The sequence below is a fragment of the Arachis hypogaea genome, chromosome 6 (assembly GCF_003086295.3).
Source record: "Arachis hypogaea cultivar Tifrunner chromosome 6, arahy.Tifrunner.gnm2.J5K5, whole genome shotgun sequence".
Taxonomy (NCBI): Eukaryota; Viridiplantae; Streptophyta; class Magnoliopsida; order Fabales; family Fabaceae; genus Arachis; species Arachis hypogaea.
Window position 1 is genome coordinate 1,788,993 of NC_092041.1, and position 21,984 is coordinate 1,810,976.

Here is a 21,984-nt window from a genome sequence, read left to right on the forward strand (position 1 = left end):
TCTATTATTTATATTATTTAGTATTTTTGTTATCTATTTATACTTTCCTTAAAATTATTTTCCCCACTCCCACTCGTTTCTCTTTTCTTAGTTCTACAAATGCAAATAAGAAGTCCGAAAGAAAAATTTATACCCTACATTTATTCCGTTTCTACCATACAAGATAAAGTTCATCTTTCCAATTGAAAGATATAAAGATAGGAGCCGAAATAATGGCATATATTGTTAGGCATGAATCCCTTTGGCTTTACAAAAGCATAGCACTTTATACTTTTAGAGGAGGATGATAAAGTCATTTGCTGCATCAATAAGTGCCATGCGTTCAAACTTGCAATTTTTTATTCTCGTTTGATAAAGTTCAAGCCTCAATTGCAATCCACTTCGCTATAAAATTTATAGCTAAGAGTCATTAAATAATTTAATTAATTTAATTAATTTTTTATCTAACAATTTTCAATTATCAACTTTACTAAAATAAACTACACCTGAATTTTCACGCAACTAAATTACTAAATTACATTCGAAATTCTACGTCATTCACAGAACCAAAAGAGTTTGAGTTAGCAGAAAGAAGAAGAAACAGAGTCTCGTCATTAATTATATATTCCAGTTTAGTTTATCTAAATTCATAAAATGACGCTTAGCTTGAAGTGCACACAAGACAGTAACCAAGAAATTCTCACAAACTGTTTATCTCTATAATAATTTCTGGTTGCGAAAGAAATAACAAAAGAAGTGAAAGAACAGGAAGAAGAGAAATAAGACATATATAAAAGTAACTTTATTACAGTTAAAAAAAGTCGAAAGAGAAGGGCATTGCATGGCATATTGTATAGCGGCTAGTTGTTCAGACATCGACATGGCAAGGTGGAGCACCAAGAAGAGGAACCTGACCAACAAAGCCTTTCTTTAAACCCATGACAAGGTCGCACCTCACATAGAGGCCGTAGTGAGCGGTCTTAATGGCACCAGCCTTCCACCTCAGCCTCCCAAGGAGCACCACTCTCAGGCCCACAACTCCGTATGCCTGGTCCACCATTAGACCATTGGAAACTTCCGCAGAGACGGGAACCGGGGTGCCTCCGATGACGGGGGCCACAGAGACGGTGCTGTGCTTGTCCTGGTGGAGGGGGGGCAGCATGACCTGCTGCGTGATGGCCTGGTTCCTGTAGGACACGAAGGCGGAGAACCTGTCCAGGTAGAGGGAGACGCGCCTGTTTGGGTTCCGAATGAGGAGGGTGAACTGCATGGTGGTGGACATGAATGGCGGGGTGGTTGTGTTGAGGGAGTAGATGGCGGCGCCTACCACTTTGAAGCGGGGCTTGTAGGGACGGTAGACGAGCCAGAGAACGAGGAGAGTGATGCCAGCAAGGAGGAGGAAGATGGTGAGGAAGGCGCACATAGAGCGTTTGGCGGCTGAAGAATCGTTCTTGTGGGGAGACCCCATGGGGGGTTTGTCCGCGTAGTAGTCTTGTTCGGTGTCTTTGAGAGGAGGAAGATGGTGATGTTGGTATGGTGGCTGTGGCTGTGGCGGTAGCTGTGGGGGTGGAGGGGTTGGTGCTCGAGTTGGAGGAGGGCGGCACTCTTCTGCTGCCATGGGAGTGAGTGCGTGCTGTCTCTAGTTAAAGAAAAAATGAATGACTACGAAATTTGACAAAGACATACAACGAGAAAGAGAAGTGTGGAGAGGAAAGTCAAGCTTTGGCTCCAGCAGGACTTAATGGACCACAAAAAAAAGTTATAAAAGGACTAAAGGAGGGTGGAAATGGGAATTGAATCACTTTGGAACTAAAGTGCATGACCCTAGACCCCAGTTTATCCTTTTAATTTAGATCAATGTTCCAAGTGATCGCTCCTTTAACCTCAGACCGTGTGAAAAAGAATTAGGACTTATGTCTTGCTGCTTTCTATGTTTTACGGTTTTACCTCGCTCATTTATTCTATTTTCTTTTTCTTATTTTGCTTTTATTAGTCTCCTACTGAAATGCAAAAATGTAGAGGATTATTAACGTGGGATGAAAATTTATCATGAATTCAGAAAAATGTAGAAACCAATACGTACTAAATGTATTTGTAGTTATTATTTTAATTTCTTCACTTGAGTTTTAAGTAGTGTCACAACTGGCTTTTCTTTTTTTGACTTTCACAACTGACTTTTGACTCCTTTATTTTATGCTCCTTAGTCAAGGCCCACAGCTGAAAATTACAAGACCAGGTCACCGTCTGCTTAAGTAGGTCCATTTTTATTGTGTTTATAAACATCAAGAATAACTGTTTTTTTTTTTTTTTTCTCCATTAAGAACCATAAGATAAGATATGAAGCAAATAGGTAGACGTGTACTATTTGTATTATTAAAAAAGAAACAAAAGCGGAATAGGATGAGCAGGGATGGAAAGAAGAGCCAAAGAAGGCGATGTGGCTGTTTTTAGGCCCTTTCACCGACAAGTGGATAAGCTTCGACGTTTGGAAAAATGAACAGTTTCAAGTGCTTATGTGTTTTCACTTCAATGATACACCCGTTTCCGTTTCATGCGTCATCAGATCCAACAGCTCCCTAACATGCTCTGCATCCCACAGGTGGTAACCATATATCGCATACAATTTCTACACGTCAGTAATATTATTGCTAAACAAAACTCATCCAACTCTTCAATACGCCCAAACTACTTACTGCTGCATGTGATGAAAGCTAATGTATCTCCAGCCATCAAAATATTTACGTTAAATTTGATGGGAAAAACAAGAGAAATGAGTTTGAAAAGATATGATTATACCATTATACGACTGAACGCTTGCCGAGGCATAAGGTTTCAACCTATTCATACAGAAGCATACTACCTATACAACTACAGCCTAATTCTTCATCCAACAATAACCAAACCAAAACTTTAGATCAATACCACTAAATAATTACAATCCTAAATATCTAATAGGAAGTCAATGTAACAAGCAAGAAGAAACCACTAAGAATGCTAATATCAAACAGGATACACAAGACACGAACTTTATCAACCTACAGTTAACCCTTCTTGAGGCAAATCAGTATTTGAAGTCAATAATGAAGGTAACTTTAAAACGAACAAATTTCAGGAGCCACCTACACCTGCTACTGGATGATCATTTTGCACCTGGCGAACGAACTGCCCTTTCACCCTAGGGCGCTGCTCTGCCAGTCTTTTCCGGCTCTGATATCGAACCTACACAAAAATGAGCAATAAGCATCAGAAAAATTTGCATCTATGGCATTTAGTGAAAAGTGAAAAACATTCAATTGGAAGTTCAAAACTAGCTCAAACAATTGATTGCATCAATGATAAAATAACGTCAGTTTGAAATGCTAATTTATGGTGATCTCAAGAACATACGGCTACAACTGCACTCACAGCATGGTTGCAGTACCTTCTTCTCGTAGCATCTCTCCTTCCTCTTCAGCCGAAACTTTGTTAGAGCTGCTTCTCTTTGGCTGCTCCGATGAGAATCTGTCCCTCTGAATCCATCATGACTATGTTGACTACTATCAGCAAAACTTTCGGGGTTGTTCTTAGTTACCACAGCTGAAGTAGCATTTGCATCACTTCCGCTGCCTATGCTTCCATATGCACCGCTGCTATTATGATTTTCAAGGTAAAAACTAGTACTTGCACTCTGACCAGCAGCAGCAGCAGAGTCATGCCTAACACAATCCATCTTGCTTTGATCATTTCCATTTTGATCAGAAGTGTAGGTGGCATCATCCGAGCATCGATGACATTCTGAATTGTCAGTTTCAGGGTTGGAATGAGAAGAAGCACTAGTGGGAAATGAAGAATTTTCTTTCTTGGACACTGGTTTCGGAGTCCATATGGGATGCACAGCTGATTGTGCACAGGGCATATGAGGGAACGCATTGGCATTCCCCATAGAGTTATGATCAGAAGAAACACCAGTAGCACAAGAGAATACAAGTTCATTGTTTGGTGATTTTGGTTCAATTTGGCCAGTCTGAGTGACCAAAGTGGTCATGTTCTGTTTATCTTGAATTTTATCACCATGCTGATGATGAGTATGTGTATTTTCAGATGACTTATGGGATTCATGAGAATTACAACTGACACTTGATAGTTTAGCAGAAGTAATTGATTGAGATGGGAAAAGGGGCTGCAACAACTTACTGCTGCTATACCTGCACATGGGTATCACACATTTTATTAGAAATTCTATAATGTACTTTACTATTTTGTTCTAACAGATGAATGGGAAACATACTCTGGAATCCAAGGGAATACTATATTTTGGGTTACAAAAATTCAATCATGCACAGTTTGCAAATAATAAATCAAGGCTTTCAAATTTAGTTATTCAAACAATTCTTCAAGTTGCTGAGGATAAAACACACCCCTATTACTACTATCTCTCTAAAGCATGGCAAAAATTACCATCATTTGTGAGCTTCGACTATACATCCATGCTCTCAAAGATGTTTGTCCTATCCACCATATAAACTTCATTTTTCTTTTCTTAATAAAATTTGTTTCTTCGCTAGCACCCAATACATAAATAAAAAAGAAGAATTATTAAGTCTCTCTTAGTTATTTGATTTCAGTCACGTACTCAAAATCACAGGCAAATAACATACTCACCAAGAAAAGGCCGATGCAGTTGAATGGTTCAATATTTTCCTTTCTTCCAGTGCAGGCTTACATGAGCTACTAGGAGAATCTCTTCTTAAAGAAAGTCCCAATTGTGTATCAAAAACTGACTTGAATGTGTTGTCAGCATTGAAACTACAATTTTCACCCGTGCTCTTTGGAGAATTCTCAAATGTAGCAATCAAGTCAATTGCCCCTGTAGAAGGTTCTACCAGTGCATCATTGCATTTGTTAATCTCGGTATTAATATGAGGATGGGCTTTGCTTAATTCTGTTCTTAAAACTTCATCTTCATTTTCTGTTTCATCACAATCAAAGCCTTGATCTAGCCTTGCACCTGTCGCATTAAGAGTTTTGTAGCACCTTGTAGCATCGGATACAAACATATTTGATTTCTCTGCAATAAATATGAACTATAAAATATCAGAAATGAGGGCAAAAATTTGAACAGAAGTGGACAATACAAGAAAATTACAAACCACCGGATTCACTATAGTGCGTAGCTGATTCCCTTTCAAATTTGGTAGCCTCTTCATGCTTCACTGTGTCAATATTGATCAACTTTGAGGAACTTTTCAACGGGGACGTAACCTGCATATTTTTCATAGATGCATTCTCAGCTTCCAATAACGGTGAAGCACGAGTGCTCTACAAAACTTGACAGTACATGCAATTTCATGAAGCCAGCCTACTCTAGAAGGGAAATTTCATTGAGCTGTGATAGCTTCATATATGCATTGCACAAGTCTAATAGAACTTCAGGTATATAATTAGCATAGTTAAGAGTCAAAAGCAGTTTCATCCCATTTAAAATATAAAAAAAAAAGAGGGAAAAGGGGAAAAGGGGGGTGGTTTCACAGTTTCCTAACACACTGAAAACTATAGGGGGATAAAGGAACACTTACTTGAGCATCACTTGCTTTCTCACCACTGTACTCTCTATTTTTCTGTGGGGAAGCCACAGAACCACTAGAATTATTGCTCGTAGCATTGTTTTCTGCAGCAACTTCAAATTTATTCTGCGGCAGTGTTAAACTCTGATGGGACCCGCTAATCTGAATAAATAAATTAATGATTAAAATTAGAGGGAAAAAATTAAGCAAATAAAAGTCGATTTACTAAGCCCCCAATAAAAGATAAGATATACACAAAATGTTGCTAGAGGAATATCGAAGAATTTAACATACAGCATGCCTTCTCCATACGTGCTGCCATAAGTTCCGTAGCTCATTCCTTCGAATGGGTTTTATAAGAAAATCAGCCGCACCTTTCAGCATGCATTTGAATACCATGCTAATTGAATCATTAGTAGACATCACTGCAAAACAATGAGAAATAGAGAATACACCTGAGATCACTATCCGGTTGAATTAAACAAGATTTAGTAACGTATGACGACAACATACTTATGACGGGAATGGTTTTGCAAATGTCATGCTCCATTATCAACGTGAGAAGTGAAAATCCAGATATTGACGGCAACTCCACTTCTGTTAATATAAGATCAATCTCAGGTGCTTTGCTCTTCAATGTCTCCCATGCCTTTAGGCCATCAGGAACTGCAGCAACTGTATGTGAAAACTAAAATTAGAAGATCCTGTGTGTCATATACATAAAAGGAAAACATAAAACTTCAACGCTGAAGCTTGAAGGATATAGCATTGCTGGTGCCTACAAATTTAGAATACAACATGAAACTACTCTCTGTATGATTGAAGTTTGTAAGAATTACGTTTATCAACACATTGAGTTTTGATTAGTTTATGTAGCACTCAGATAAAGCTTTTAAAGCCAGAAGCTCGATCCATTGAGCATTTTAGAAATTGATTTCCTCATAACAAGATAAACCAATCCATCCCTCAGCCAACAAGCTATGGATATATGGGAACCGAATAATCAGATTAAAAGATGCAAGTGTAAGCATAAAGCTAAGGAAGACAGTGGATCGGTGGATCCATAGATGAATTGACCCACAGCACTGATTCGTTCCCTCACTAATGAAAGAATTGTCTTTATTCCTGACTCTAGAATCGACTTGATCGTGTTAGGGATGCATGATTCAAAGCCTTCTGTGCTTAATTTTACTTTTCCTCATTTTATTTCTATTAGTTTGAGTATAATTTTTCTTGTAGCATACAAGAGTGCTGAAAATGAAGTTGAAGTTGATACCATCTCAGATCCTTAAATATCTCCTTTAATAGTTTAAGGAGTCAAATTATGATCATAATAAATAAATACAGGCAAAAGGATGGAGTAATTTAGAACAGGATTTAAGTAGGAAGAAGAAGTACCTTTGTAACTGCATTTTCGGAGAAGGGCGGATATGATCTGGCGTGTAGAATCATCGGCTTCAACAAGCAACACTCTGAGCGCCATCCGAGGGAGAAACTTCTCCCACCTAACCACCACGTCCCCCGGTGGCGCATTCTCGTCCTTCAGCTTCATGATCTGCTCCTCCTGCATTTGCATCTGAATGAACTTCAAATTCAACTTCCCTTGTCAGCACTCAACGCCAGTGACACGTCATTCATCCATTCTCAAACAGCGTGCTGCCATGGTCAAATTCAGAGACCAAAGAAACAAAATCCGCATCAAACAGAAAAACCCTAAAAGACAAAGACAGAGACAAAAGCAGAAAGTAAAAGATGCAGGAGCAGCTGAAGAAGACGAAGGAGGAGGATGAAAGGAAAATGAACCTCATCCTTAAATTAATTTAGAGGCTTTAATTTTCTCAAGTGTTGAGGAGTTTGTGTAGCTGTAGAGCAAGAGACGTGAAAATATCTGAAAAGTCCGCCAAATCGAGTGGAGGCAAAACGAGAGAGAGAGAGAGAGAGAGAGAGAGAGAGAGAGTTCAACACAACACAGTTAGAGTGGACGAGACACCACAGCGTTGGTTTAGCACCGCGAAAATCACAACAAATATCTTTCCTTTTTTTTTTCTTACTTGTGAGTCACTCCATCCATCCACCCGCTTTGTTCTTGTTGAATCAAAACGTGGGCCGCCATTGGGGGCTGTCCGCTGACGTGCCTTATTCTCCACCATTCCTTCCTGATTTTTTCATTCACATCCATGGGCTCCACCCTCTCCGCACGTGTCACTCTCTCCCACCTTCTCTTCTTTTCCCGCACTATTTTATTCTTCCCAATTTACCAAGCTTCCAATATGCTCCATTCGTTATTTTATTTTATTTTATTTTATTTTATTTTATCTTTTCATTCGTTGTAATAAACATATGTCATAGGTTTGTTTATCAATACCTACCCTTCAATTTTTTAGACCATAAGAACCAGAAGAATACAATAATCTGAGGATATAATAAAGTAATTTCGGTGCTAGGTGAAGGGAGATATTTTTGGGGTAAGAATGCCACGTAAGCGACGTGCCACCACACTTTCTTTTGGATTGCGAGAAATCATGTGGTAGGGACTGAGACACGTGGGACGCCGAATGGAACCTTCCAGAAAGTTGTGTGGTTCTTCCGAATTACTGTCTCGTTCCCAGCAGCCACTAGCCAGCACCCCAGTGCAGTGTGCATCCTGCTCATTTTATTGATTATCAATATTTATTTTTCTTTCGCTTTCTATTTCCTATTTTCCTTTCCCACCACTCGTTTTTCTTTCTGACGTTTTTTATTTTCGTTGCTCCACTACAAGTTTAAATTGTACGACATCGGTAACACCGATCATCTATTTCTGTTGAAATTGACTCCACTTATACTTTTGAAGAATTGAAGTGGTCCCGTTAAGGTTTATGAACCAGACAAATTGTTAGGTAAAAAACAGTTTGGATATTAAAAACATCCTTATGTTTTTTAGTCGTACATATATTAACTTAATGACTATTGTTCGTATCTTTTTGCAGAGGTTACTAGCTGATAAAATTCTAAGATTTTAATTTGATTATTTGAGCAAGGAAAAGTCTAGGGGTAAGCAGTTTTATTGAATTTTGGCCAGCATGTAACCAGTAGAGAAAAGTGAACCATTGGATGAAATCTCATACCAATCTCACACCATCAAATCATCATTGATGGCTAATTAATGGCTAACAATCATAAAAATTATTAGTCTCTATTGACTAAAAGAGTAATATACAAAAATACTCTAATGCTTAAATTAAGTAGTGTTCTCAGGTGATTGTAATGAACAACCTCAGTTGCTTTAATGACGGTTCTATCAATCAATGTTATTTTATATCTCACTTTTTCTTTTAAGAAATTTTTCACATTTTTAAAACTCCTCTTTATTTAAAAGAGTTCCAAAACTTTCTCTTTCATTGTCTTCTTCGCATCCTTGCATCCTGAAGCAGCAGGTTCTTCGCCTTTCTCCAAATTTTAAGCCAGCAAATCATTAATTTTCAACCAAATTCAAGTAAGAATCTCATCATTTCCTTTTTACTTTTATCACCACTACTACTTTTTTAGGTTCCAATTTTGCTAGAACTAGAGGAGATGACAACAAATATTTAAAATACTTAAAAGCAGTCTTCCACTTCTCTATCCATGTAAAATCTACTCCTTTGTTCATTAAATTGACAAACGGCTTTGCTTTTTTAGCAGAAGCTTCCAAATATTTAGACAAGGCGACTAACTGACCTGTTAAGAGGTTTTGAGGACTCGACAAATTTAGAATAGCTTAGCACTTTTTAGGATTAGCTTTAATACCCTTTTAAATTATCATGGAATTCAAAAATTTATTTCTCCAAATCCGAAAGCACATTTAGCTGAATTCAACCTCATCTGATGAAGTCAAAGACAACTAAAAAATTTTTGTAAATCAGTAATTAAATAAGAATCTTCTTTAGTCTTTATTAACATGTCGTTAATATAAATTTTTATATTTTTTTAATTTGTTACTTGAATATTTTAAAGTAAGTTTTATGGTGCTTTTGTTATGGTGTTTAAATTGTCTAATTTTTCTTTTAAAGTAAAAAATAAAATATTTAAAATAAAAAACAAATCATGTAAAATTTATTAAATATAATTTATTTATCTCTTTTAGTAATTTAGGTACAAAGTGATAGACACCATAACATTCACCATATTTTAATTATCAGTCTTTAATAAGTGGTTCCTGCATTTTTCAAATCAAATGGCATTACAGTATAACAATATATCTCTTTTAGGGTAATGAAATCTGTTTTTTTTTTTTTTTTTCATTAGACTGATGCATAGGTATTTGATTATACCCATTATAAACATCTAAAAAAACTTAATATCCGATATTTCGATAAGGAATCAATTATATTATCAATGTTAGGTAATAGAAAGTAATCTTTTGAGTAGATTTTATTTAAATACACATATGTCTTTTTTTATTGAATTTTTTTACTAATACAACATTAGACAACCATATAGAATGGGTTAACTCTCTAATAAAACTAGCATGCATTAACCCTTGTACTTGCTTCTTGTCTACGGCAACTCAGTCAGGTGATGTCTTTTGGCATTATTGTGCAGCCAACTTAAACGCTGAGTTAATGGCAAGTTGGTAGGACATGAATGTGGGATCAAATCTGGATATATCGGAGGGTTCCCATGCAAACAAATTCACATTACCTCTTAATAAGTTCTGAAGTTTCAATTTCAAAAGATGAAACAAGTCTCTATTAATCATGGTGTATTTTTCTACAACATTTTTAATTTAAAATTCTCCAAATTTTTATTGAGTTCTAGTCTCGGTTTCTCTTGAACTCGTCCAAGTTTACTAATATTTTAGTAAAATATTTGAATTTATCCTTTAAAATCAAACTTGTTTTGTTGCACTTTACAACAGCTATCCAATCTCCTTGAATAGTGGCTATCCGACCTTCGGAGGTCAGGAACTTCACTGAAAACTTAGTTGAAATAAACTTATATGAATCATTTATTGTCTTCTTTCTAAGGATTACATTGTAAGCGGTTGAATCCTTTAAGACGACAAACTCAGCATTCACTACTCGAACATCAACACCTCCCACAGTAAAAAAGAGATAAATCTTCTCATCAAACTTAATGAAGTGATCTCCTAAATTCACTATCCCGGGAAGGTATGGCTTCAGATGTTGATCCTTCAATCTCAATGCATCATAAACATTAACCATGATTCTTTTCACTATTTTATTTTCCAATTTCGCAGTAATTACCAACCGCTCATCATCAGATGTGACATATTCGATTTTTTCTTTGAATGATAAAAGTTATTATTTTTTCCCTCTGTCTGTTCTTGGTTTTAGATCCTGAATTCGATTTTTTTTTTTTAGTTCAAGCAACATAAAAAATTAGGTTCTTATTATTTTTAACTCTTTAAGTTGATTGTAAAACTTGCTACATTAAGTTGTTTGGGAACGAACAGAAAGGAAAGGGAAGGGAGACACTGCAGATTAGTTTTGACCTTTGAGCATGCCATTGAAGCCGGTTGAAATTATTTGCAATTTTTGTATACGACAGCATTAAGTGTTAAACTTATAATAATTATCTAATGTAATTGTGTGATTAGTGACATTTAGGCGATAGATTTCCTATCCTTCCTGGGGAGGAATCCTGGAATTTAATTGTGTTGCACATTATGAATGTGAAGGTTGACTTAGATTAAATGGTGAAATATGTGATTGTCCATTGTTTTCTATAAAGTGAGGTTTTCTGTTATTTTTTTAATAAAATATGAATATTACTAAAATATTTATTTCTTTTGTTGGTAGGAGGATGTGACGTGAACAAAATATTATTTTTGATAGAAATATGAGATGGGTTGGGTCTCATATATACTTTAATTATCTAAATGTAATATTTTGTTCTCTTCTATATTTTTATTAAGAGATTTTATCGGGTATTACATGTAATGGATATAATATAATATAATATAATATAATATATTTTTATTTGTACTGTTTGGACTAAAAATATATCTAGCTTTAGGTAGCGTTTGTTTTGAGGTACTGAGACAGAAATTGAGAGACTGAGACTCAGTATCGTATTTGTTAGTTCAGAGACTGGTTCTAAAATTTGTGTCTCTGTCTCTAAAATTTCAGTATTTCAGTACCTCTAAAAAGTAGGGACACAGGGGACTGAAATTTTTAGAGATAGAGACTGAAACTTTAATAACATTTTATACCTAAAATACTTTCATTTCAATTAATTAATTTCAATTTTATCATTTGTGCAAATTAAATTAGAGTTTCATTCTTGTTTCAATTTCTGTCTCTCATTTTGCACCAAACAAAATAATTTATTTCAATCCCTGTCTCTTAGTCTCTGTCTCTCAGTCTCAGTCTTTCCGCCTCTGTCTCTCCACCAAACGCTAAGAGATGGCAACGGGTCCCCAAGGGGGCGGGACATGCCCCCCACCCCCCACCTCGTGACCCCAAAAAGCCCCCTGTCCCCGCTCCGTATTTGTGACGGGTGGCGGATACCCGATATCCGCCGGATATCCATTCCCCGCGGATATCCCCACGGATCTTCCTTTAAAAACAATTTAAAAAATTCAAAGAACTCAGATTTCAGAAACAATGCACATTAACAATACATCATTCATAACAATGGAGATTAACAATTTTGATTTCAGAACAATTTCAAAGAACCCAGATCTGTACAATGCAGATTTTATAACAATGAAGATTAACAATACAGATTTCAGAACAATTTAAAAAATCCCAGATCTATATAATGCAGATTTTATAACAATGCAAATTAACATTAGATTTAAAAAAAATTAAAACACACAGATCTGTAGATGACGAGGCAGTTGCAATCAGCAGTGGTGAGATGCAGACCCAGAGACGGAATAGATGGTGACAAAATTGGCGATGCGCAGATGGCAACATGCAAATCTATGGTGGAGACGAAGACGGGCAAATCTGTGGCGCTGATGATATCTGACGAGGAGGAGGAAGGATGGCGGGCGAGGAGGAGCTCTGATAAGAAAAGGGAGAAAAGGAAGACATAACTTGATGAGAAAAGGGAAAAAAGGAAGGGGGAAGGTGATGCGACCTCACCGAAGGGGGAGAAGCTCGCAGCGAGTCTGGGAAGTGAGTAACGGAGGTGGCGGCAATGGTGAGGAGAGGATCTGAGAGACTGAGACTGAGGCTCGGGTAGAGAGACTGAGAGAGTGAGTGAAATGGGAAATGAGAATAGGGTATTAGGGTTTGTGAATATATATATATATATATATATATATATATATATATATATATATATATATATATATATATATATATATATATACTGGGATATTTTGGTAAATTGATATTGATGGGTATTAAACGGGTATCCACGGGGCGGGTATCTCTACCTCCGCCCCCGTCTTGTTTATTAAACGGATACCCGTTCCCCGTCCCCGCAGGGAGAAATTGGCCCCCAAATCCGTTCCCCGGCAGGTAAATTCCCGCGGATACCCGCCCTGCCTGGGAAAATTGCCATCCCTATCTAGTTTATAATGTAAATTTTATGATTTAGATTACTTGAATTTGTCTTTTTTAGACTTATTTTGTGATTATCATAATTTTGGAATATGATTATACTTTTAAAAAAATAAATCTCATAAAATAGAGTAAGCTATGTTCACTCTAAAATCATGACCATAGATTAAATTATGGTCATGGTTTTAAAATAGAGTGACCATAGATGAGGCTATAGCCACACTAAAATCGTGACCATAGATTAGGCTATGGTCACGGTTTTAACTTTTAAAATAGGGTGATCATAAATAAGTAATAGTCATTGTTTAAAATAGAGATGACCATAGATAAATTATGGTCACAGTTTTAAAATAGAGTGGTCATAAATAAGTTATGGTCACACTAAAACCATGACATAGATTAGACTATGGTCATAGTCTTACAAAAAGAAGACCATAAAGTAGGGTATGGTTATAGTTTTAAAATAAGGTGACCATAAATAAGCTATGGTCACACTAAAATCGTGACTATAGATTAAGTTATGGTCACGGTTTAAAACAGGAGTAACCATAGATAAAATATATGGTCACGGTTTTAAAATAGAATGACCATAGATAAGCTATAATCATGTTAAAACCGTGACCACAAATGATCATAGATTAGGTTATGATCACGGTTTTACAAAAAGGTGACCATAGATAAGTTATTATCATGCTAAAACCAAGACCATAAATTAGAGTATTAGACTATGATCATGGCTTTTACGCATAACCATAATAAGAAATTGTAGTTTAAAATGTCAGAATTTAAATATTATAACTATGATCATAGATAAAAAAAAATCGTGACTATAGATCTATGACCATGTCAGAATAGATCACAGTTGAAAAATCATGACTATAAATAAAAAATTGTAACTATAGATTTATTGTTAATCTTTTTACTAATTATTGTCATAATTTTTTTACCGTCATATACCATTTTTTTATGCATGAATAATATAGTACAAATATGTGTTCACATATACTGCATGGTTCCCTATAAATTTAAATAGCCAAATTATTACATAAGTGAATTGTGGTCACAAATACCACATGAAAAGTAAACAAAAACTTACATGATCAAAATGCATATATTCACAAAAAGAAAAGCACTAACATAAAAACCACCAACCATTGTTATACCTTTAAAAAAAATTTAATCATTATAAAGATGAGCTTCAACAATTGTTGTGCATTGCTTCCAAACTTCTAATTAGTGTGTTTCATATAAAAATAAGAATGGCATATAGATAGAAATTTATAATAGGCTAACTATACAGATATATATTTATTAAAAGACAATCCCAAAATGAAAATATATTCATTACTAGCTAACAACATTAAAAAAAAAGATTACACACGCCAAATTAAATAAACATGTAAATCTTGTGTATGGATATTAGAAAAAAAATTCGAATATGAAATTCTAATATAAATATGATGAAAGATAGTAATAATAATGTCAATAAACTAAAAAAATTGACATAACTAATAATGAAATTAACATATTTTGCAATATATCCCTATACACAACATTCAAAGTACAACAATTCTTAAAGAAATTGTTATTCTTTATTAGTACTTTCAACTTTTTTTTTTTTACTTTATCTTAAACATAACAACGTATAAAATTGGCCTATGGATAAAAACATGTTTAGGTAAGTTTAAATCAACTATATTTAAAGTTTTACCTTTAAATTTAATTTATGATCATTGATGATCAATGAAAATTGTCTACGTTAAAATCTAAATAGAAGTGTATCATTATTGGAAGTGGTATCCTTCTACGGTTTATAAAGAGAATGTTTTGGGCATAAACCATAATACCCTCCTACGATTTATGATGAGATCTATATATATACATAATCCGCGAGACCTATTGGCGGATTTCATTGTTGGGGTTAAAGTTTTTGGTGGTGAGGAGTTGAGAGAGAATCTGGGGCCATCAAGACTCTGGTGCGGTGGGACCATGAAAGACGGAGTTCGCAAATACCGATTGAATGGCGTTGCGCACGTGGCTGGAAACATCGACCAGGAGGTTAGTTTTCAATATGCGAACATTTCATTAATCAGTAGTCAATTTTGTTGTTAATTTATTTTGTAAATTGTTGCTTGGGCTCTGTGTAATTCCTAAGTAATTTATTTAGTGATTTGTACGTTAAATTTTGATTAATATTAAATTGTTCTTTTTCGCTAATCTACCGTGTTTCTTTAAAGAACCAAAGTTTGTTGAAAAATAATTTTTCTGCGAATTAATTTTTTCGTTGGTGAGCCATAACTTTTAAAAATCGATTTTTTGCGCATTAATATTTTTTTGTGAACCTTTTTTTTTATAATTTGCTATGTGTCGAATTATTTTTTTTAAAGAGCCATATTTTCTTAAAATTAGATTTTTTGCGAATTAATTTCTCCGTTAGTGAACCATATTTTTTTATAATTTGATATGTGTCGAATTAATTTTTTCATTAATGAGTCGTATATTTTTAAAATTTCATGAGTGTCAAAATAATGTTGTCTTCCACATGTTCCAGCCGACTAGGGTTATTTCCTGTGTAAGGAGACAACATAATATGCCTCTGCATGAACGGATTATATCGTATTTAGAAATTGCGGGTTTGTATCACTTGGCTAGGCTGAACAGTCAGTGGTTTTGGGTTGATGAGGCTCTACCTAGCGCATTCATTGAGAGGTGGCGTCCTGAGACGCAGACCTTTAACAAGCCGTTTGAAGAGTGCACTATCACTTTGCAGGATGTGGCATATCAGCTGGGTTTGCCCATTGATGGAGGGTGCCTCACTTATTTTGAGCATCTGATGGACAATGGAAGACCTGCATGGGAGTTGTTTCAGGAATTGTTTGGTGAGCTACCGCCGCCGAATAAAGTCAAGCAGATAACGGTTCACTTCACATGGTTCCATGAGAGGTTTTGGGTTCTCCCAGTAGATGCGAGTGAGGAGACAGTGCGTATATACACGCGTGCTTACATTATGATGTTGTTGTCGTCTCAACTGTTTGGTGACAAGAACGCGAATCGGGTTCACCTTCATTGGTTGTCATTTCTGGCATCGATGGACGACTTGGGAAGATATAGCTAGGGCTCAGCTGCACTTGCCTAGTTGTAGAGATGTATGTGTTGGGCGACAAACAGAAACATTGTTAACTTGGTCGGACCACTTCAGCTACTACAGTCTTTGATTTTCTGGAGGTTTCCCATTCTCAGACCTAGTGGTTTTGAAGTGTTTGGATTTTTGCTGGCCTCCAGGTATTGATTGTTGTTTTGTGCGGATTACATGTGTATTTTGATGTGGCACCGGGTCTCACTTGCTTGCTGATTTTGACGTTGATGACGATGATACCATCGAGGATTCGGATTAGCATATAGTTGTGTAGTCATTTGGTAGTACTTATGTTTCAAGATATTTGTGGTATGCATATTTAGGGTATTACGTATGTCTATCCTATTATAGTGTGCTATGCATATATGTGTTACGTATGTTGTATGATATTTACTTATGAACCCCTTTGTAACAAACTTTTTAAATCTGTTATGAATCCATCATCGGTAAAAAGCTAAAACATAAATAGTATCGTGTATCAATTTATGCATGAAATAAAATATAACACATTTGACGTTAACGATGCTATTAAACAAGTAAAATAAAGTTAACCAACTTCTAATATTAAACGACTTAAACATACATAGTACAATGAACTCAACAACGACAACAAAAAAATCATGAAATCTAAGAATCCCTAGCAGCAGTATGTCTTCGCTGGTCACAGTTCCTCCACGTATCACCGGGCTGACGGGAGAGCCCACAGCGCTTTGGTTGGTTTGGAGTTGTATGATCCATGCTACCCCGGATTCTGTTTGACTTTGGCCATCCATCTCTTGTGTGCGTCATGTTAGGGTCTGGAATGACAGTCGGACCAACATATGGCGGCCAGAGTCCTTCAGGGATAGGGGACACAAACTCTTCCTTGTACACGTTGAACACCTCAGTCATATGATACACATCCTGAACATATGAGGCCCAATTCAGCCATGAGTGGCCACAGTCGCATGTGTGATCCCTAAGAGAAACTTGATAGCTACCAAGGGAGAAGTTATCAGTGGACGTCATCTCAGCCACCGTATACTCAGACTGGTGACTGTCGTATAAAGTGACGGTGAAGCATCTCGAGTTTCTCATGTTCCGCTCTATTGCTTTCACCAACGCTTCACAAAATTCATGCTCAGTCCCCATTTGTGCCTCAGTCATTTGTCCTCAGACCACAAATAGCTCAGCAAGCCTTCTGTCCACGAATAGCTCAGCAAGCCTTCTGTAAGTAGACTTAACCAACGAAGTTATAGGGAGGTTCCTTGTCCCTTTTAACACAAAATTCACACATTCACTAATATTGGTTGTCATGTGACCAAACCGTCTACCGCTATCCTGATGTCGGGTCCACTTGTCATATTCCATCCGATTGGCACAATCACACAGCCGAATTCTCAGTCTGCACAATGTCAAATCAGTAATCAAACTCTGCTTCGGTCTTCGCATAGGCAGCATTCACCAACATTCTTCTCGCGTCTTGACCTTTGAAGGTCAGGCTAAAATTCGCCGCCATATGACAAATATAGAACGCTAAAAAAGCACGTGGAGGTAGCCAACTACCATTGGGTGCCTCAAGGGCAGCTTTGATGCCATTATGCCTGTCGGAGATAACAAGGATACCTTCCTGTGGCGTCACATGCTGTCGTAGGTTGGACAAGAAAAAGGACCATGACTCCGCATTTTCTCCCTCCACAAGTGTAAATGCTATCGGCAAGATGTTTGAGTTTCCATCTTGTGCTATAGCCAGCAGTAAGGTACCACCATACTTGCCATACAAGTGAGTACTGTCAATGCTCACAAGAAGCTTGCAATGTCGAAAGGTTTCAATGCAGGGTGAAAATATCCAGAAAAGACGATGAAAGTAAACTGTTGACTCATCGACCTGATCCCCAAGACGAATTGGAGAAGTCTTCAACACTGTAACCGTGCCGGCCATGATGGACTGGACGCCTAGCACCCAACGTGGCAACTCGGCATACGACTCTTTCCAATCCTCGGATATCTGTGCAATTGCCTTCTGCTTTGCCATCCAAACCTTCTTGTAACTAGGCCTGAATCCATAATTGGCTTTTGTTGCTTTCTGCAAGACCTTTATTGTAACCGCAACATCCGCCCTAACCAACGAATAGATTCTCGCACAGATAACATGGTAATCAAGCTGCCGGTGGTCACTCGAAATGTAGGTAGCCAAGCAAGTGCACGAACCGTTGTACCTCCTCACCTCCCAAGTGCCCTTTCGCGCACGAAGCGAGATGCGAATCAACCAACTACAACCTTTGTCGAACTCCTTGCATTTTCCATGATACTTTAGATGATCCAACTCTAACATCCTATACTCAACACCTCAACGGATGCTATAATCCTTCACACTCAAAATAACTTCCTCTTTATTCTGGAATGATTGTCCAACCTGAAATTCTGTAGAAGAACCCCAACTGCAGCATCTCCGTCTTACTGTTGCCCCATAGCCTCCAAGTTTAGAGTGGAGAAGTGCGAAGGGTACTGCTATGTGCCGGAACTTGAAAGGCCATGCTGTGTATGTGGATTGGCACCTGTATTATCATCGCTGTCCCCAATTATATCAACAGGCTCCTAGTCTGAGTCATCGTCCCGCATTGCATTCTCAACTCGATCAGGTTCCCCGACCCCTACAACATCAGGAATAGTGCCAGCACCATTATCCACCTCATATGTCTGCTACCGGACCCCATGACTCTCGAATGGTACAGAACCAACTGCCTCCGTACGGTCTAAATCAGCCACTGACAAACCCCATTTGTAGGGTTTATCTTGTATTGATTTTAGGGGATTTTATCACCTTTCACCCACATTTATTCAATGAAATAGCATGGTTTTGTATATTCTCCTTTAATTGTGCTTAAGAGTGAAAACATGCTTTTTAGGACTTAAAATAGCTAAATCTAATTCTCCTTGATTCCATTAGATACCTTGATATGTTTGTTAAGTGATTTAAGGTTTAGGAGGCAAAGATTGGATCAAGGGAATGAAGAAAGAAGCATGAAAAGTTGGAGAACTCATGAAGAAATGAAAGAACCGGAAAGCTGTCAAGCCGACCTCTTCGCACTTAAATGACCATAACTTGAGCTACAGAGGTCCAAATGATGCGGTTCCAGTTGGGTTAGAAAGCTAACATCCGGGGCTTCGAAACGATATAAGATTTGCCATAGTTGCTACAAGTATGGTGGCGCGCACGCGCATAGTACGCGCACGCGCCGTTGCTGCCACCTAGTCCACTTGAAGCAAAACGTGGCCAGCGATTTTAGAAGCCTTGTGGGCCCAATCCAACTCATTTCTAATGCTATTTAACCCAAGGAGTGAAGAGGGAAACACATCTAGTTACCATTAGTCATAGTTTAGTAGTTAGAAGTAGTTTCTAGAGAGAGAAGCTCTCACTTCTCTCTAGAATTAGGATTAGGATTAGGATTAGTTCTTAGATCTAGGTTTTAATCTTTGCTTTCTTCTACTTCTACATCTCAATTCCTTGTTGTTAGATTCATTCTTCTTCCATTCTTTTATTGTAATTTCCTTTATGTTGTTCTTATACTTTGTTGTAGATCTACTATTGTTCCTTCCATTTTCTTCCAATTCAATAAGAGGTAATTCATAATAATTGTTCTTCTTTGCTTTTCTATTATTGATCTCTTGCCTTTGTAGTTAGATCTCTCTTTAATTCTTGCATTTAATAATGAATACTTCTATTGCACTCTATGTGTTTGTTGAAATGTCTCTTTTAGTTTTAGTGTAGATTTTGTTCCTCTTGGCCTAGGTAGAGTAATTAGTGACACTTGAGTTATCTAATTCCTTTGTTGATTGGTAATTGGAGAGATTGCTAATTGGTTTAGAGTGCACTAAAGCTAGTCTTTCCTTGGGAGTTGGCTAGGACTTGTGGCTCAAGTCAATTCATCCACTTGACTTTCCTTTATTTAGTAAGGGTTAACTAAGTGGTAGCAATGAACAATTCTCATCACAATTGAGAAGGATAACTAGGATAGGACTTCTAATTTTCATACCTTGCCAAGAGCCTTTTATAGTTGTTAGTTTATTTTCATTGCCATTTACTTTCATGCCTCTTATCAAAACCCCAAAACAACTCAAACCAACAACAAGACACTTTATTGTAATTCCTAGGGAGAACGACCCGAGGTTTGAATACTTCGGTTTATAAATTTAGGGGTTTGTTTTAGTGACAAACAACTTTTTGTATGAAAGGATTATTTCTTGGTTTAGAGACTATACTTCGACGAGATTTTATTTGAGAAATTCTAAACCGTCAAAAATTCAATCGTCAAAATGGCGCCGTTGCCGGGGAATTGCAATGGTGTTGTGTTATTGGTTATTGTATATATGTGAATATTGTGAATATATTGCCTTTTGCTTTATTTGCTAGTTGTAGAATTTTGTTTCTCTTGATTTCTATTAGCTTTTGAATTTTATTTTCTCTTTTCATTATGAATTCTCACTTTGGCTATGAGTGTAGTTACAACTATGTTGTAGGTAATAAGAGCTTTAATGAGAATGTGTATCAAGAATGGGATAATCAAGGGTGGGAAGAGCCATATGCTTATGATCAATCCTCATGGCAACAACCCCCACCAATACACTATGAAGAAGAGCCATTCTATGATGCATATCAATCCAATGGCTATGGTGAATCTCCTTGTGACTTTCAAGAACCACCACCATATGCCTATGAACCATATCCTCAACATAACTCTCAACCATACTCACAAGCCCCTTCTTACCAACCACCTTCATATGACCCTAATCCATATCCATCCTACCAACAACCATATGAGTCATATGAACCACATATAGAGCCACCACAATTCCAACATCAATGTTTTCAAGAGCCACCTCATCCATATTATTACCAAGATGAACCACCTCCAATGAATGAAAATTTTCAACCACAAGATGAATACTACTTTCCACCACAACCTCCCATGGAAGAATACTCATATCCATTGATCCAAGAGCCTTATGGTCCTACTCATGATATCCAAGAGGAACAAGAGTCAAGGGATCATCTCAAGGAAGCATTGGATCAATTTCAAGCAACCATGGAGTGTGTTGTGCAACAAGTGGAAAGAGTGGAGAATATTGAACCACCACAACTCTACCAAGAAGAACCACCTTCCTACTATGAACCCTTCTCCCAAAATGATGAATCCTTCCAACCACCCCAATCTCTAATGGATGAAACCCTTGGTGTTCTTGTTCAAGGGCAAGAAGAGATGAAAAGGGATGTGCAAAATTTCATGGCCGCCTTGGATGCGGTAACAAATCAATTAGCCTCCCAATGCTTGAACACTCAAGGAACTCCCATGGCTACATGTGGAGAATCAAATGAAGAACATAGCATGAAGGGGAGATTGGAAACTCCGGTGGGAAATGAAGGAAGTTGCTTTGTATTGGAACAATTGGAGGAAGCTTTAATTGTTGTAGACACGGAAGAAGTGGTAGAAGACTTAGGAGATGCGGAGCCTCCATGGGAACATAGAGTTGAAGAAAACCCCTCCAAGATGATTGAAATTGATGCTAGGGAGGAAAGTGCACACCTTCCAAGGCATACTCCATATGAAGACTTGGATGGGATAGAGAAAGAATTGAGTTCCCTTGGTGATGAAGAGCAAGCATCAAGTCCTAGTGGTGGAGAATCCTTTGAACTTGAAGAACCTTCTCCCGGTGCATTTGAAAATGTTGTGGAGGTAAACTTCTTTCACCCTCCCAATTATAGTTTGATTAAGGGAAAAGGCTTAGATAGTATTAATGAACAAAGGATTGAATTAGAGAAATCTCGTGAAGAGGTGGAAGTCCTTAG

The 21,984-nt window shown here is 37.1% G+C and overlaps 3 protein-coding genes and 1 long non-coding RNA gene across 9 annotated transcripts; 1 reads left to right on the top strand and 3 right to left on the bottom strand.

Annotated features, from left to right (window-relative positions):
• Window positions 1-676: 676 nt before the first annotated feature.
• Window positions 677-2,319, bottom strand: LOC112695257 (NDR1/HIN1-like protein 12). Its single transcript, XM_025747524.2, has one exon. The coding sequence runs from the start codon at window positions 1,595-1,597 to the stop codon at window positions 848-850; it is 750 nt and encodes a 249-aa protein (XP_025603309.1). The 5' UTR covers window positions 1,598-2,319; the 3' UTR covers window positions 677-847.
• A 431-nt stretch (window positions 2,320-2,750) lies between these two features.
• LOC112695255 (two-component response regulator-like APRR9) lies at window positions 2,751-7,920 on the bottom strand. 6 transcript variants are annotated; one of them, XM_025747522.3, is made up of 9 exons: window positions 7,326-7,920; window positions 6,921-7,178; window positions 6,036-6,197; window positions 5,817-5,947; window positions 5,535-5,684; window positions 5,109-5,220; window positions 4,621-5,026; window positions 3,367-4,163; window positions 2,751-3,198 (listed from the first exon to the last, which is right to left on the bottom strand). In XM_025747522.3, the coding sequence occupies exons 2-9, from the start codon at window positions 7,096-7,098 to the stop codon at window positions 3,155-3,157; spliced, it is 1,980 nt and encodes a 659-aa protein (XP_025603307.1). In that variant the 5' UTR covers window positions 7,099-7,178; window positions 7,326-7,920; the 3' UTR covers window positions 2,751-3,154. The 6 variants fall into 6 exon arrangements, with proteins under 6 accessions (XP_025603307.1, XP_072053981.1, XP_025603306.1 ...); XM_072197880.1 differs by having other exon boundaries at window positions 3,385-4,163; window positions 5,112-5,220; window positions 7,326-7,917; XM_025747521.3 differs by having other exon boundaries at window positions 3,401-4,163; window positions 5,112-5,220; window positions 7,326-7,851.
• A 945-nt stretch (window positions 7,921-8,865) lies between these two features.
• LOC112698037 (uncharacterized) lies at window positions 8,866-11,153 on the top strand. The gene is made up of 2 exons (XR_003151360.3): window positions 8,866-8,997; window positions 10,511-11,153. It is a non-coding gene; the product is annotated as an uncharacterized lncRNA (long non-coding RNA).
• Window positions 11,154-17,556: 6,403 nt separating this feature from the next.
• LOC112698015 (uncharacterized) lies at window positions 17,557-18,471 on the bottom strand. Its single transcript, XM_025751443.1, has one exon. It carries the CDS (start codon window positions 18,469-18,471, stop codon window positions 17,557-17,559), a length of 915 nt encoding a protein of 304 aa, XP_025607228.1.
• Between the last annotated feature and the right edge of the window lie 3,513 nt (window positions 18,472-21,984).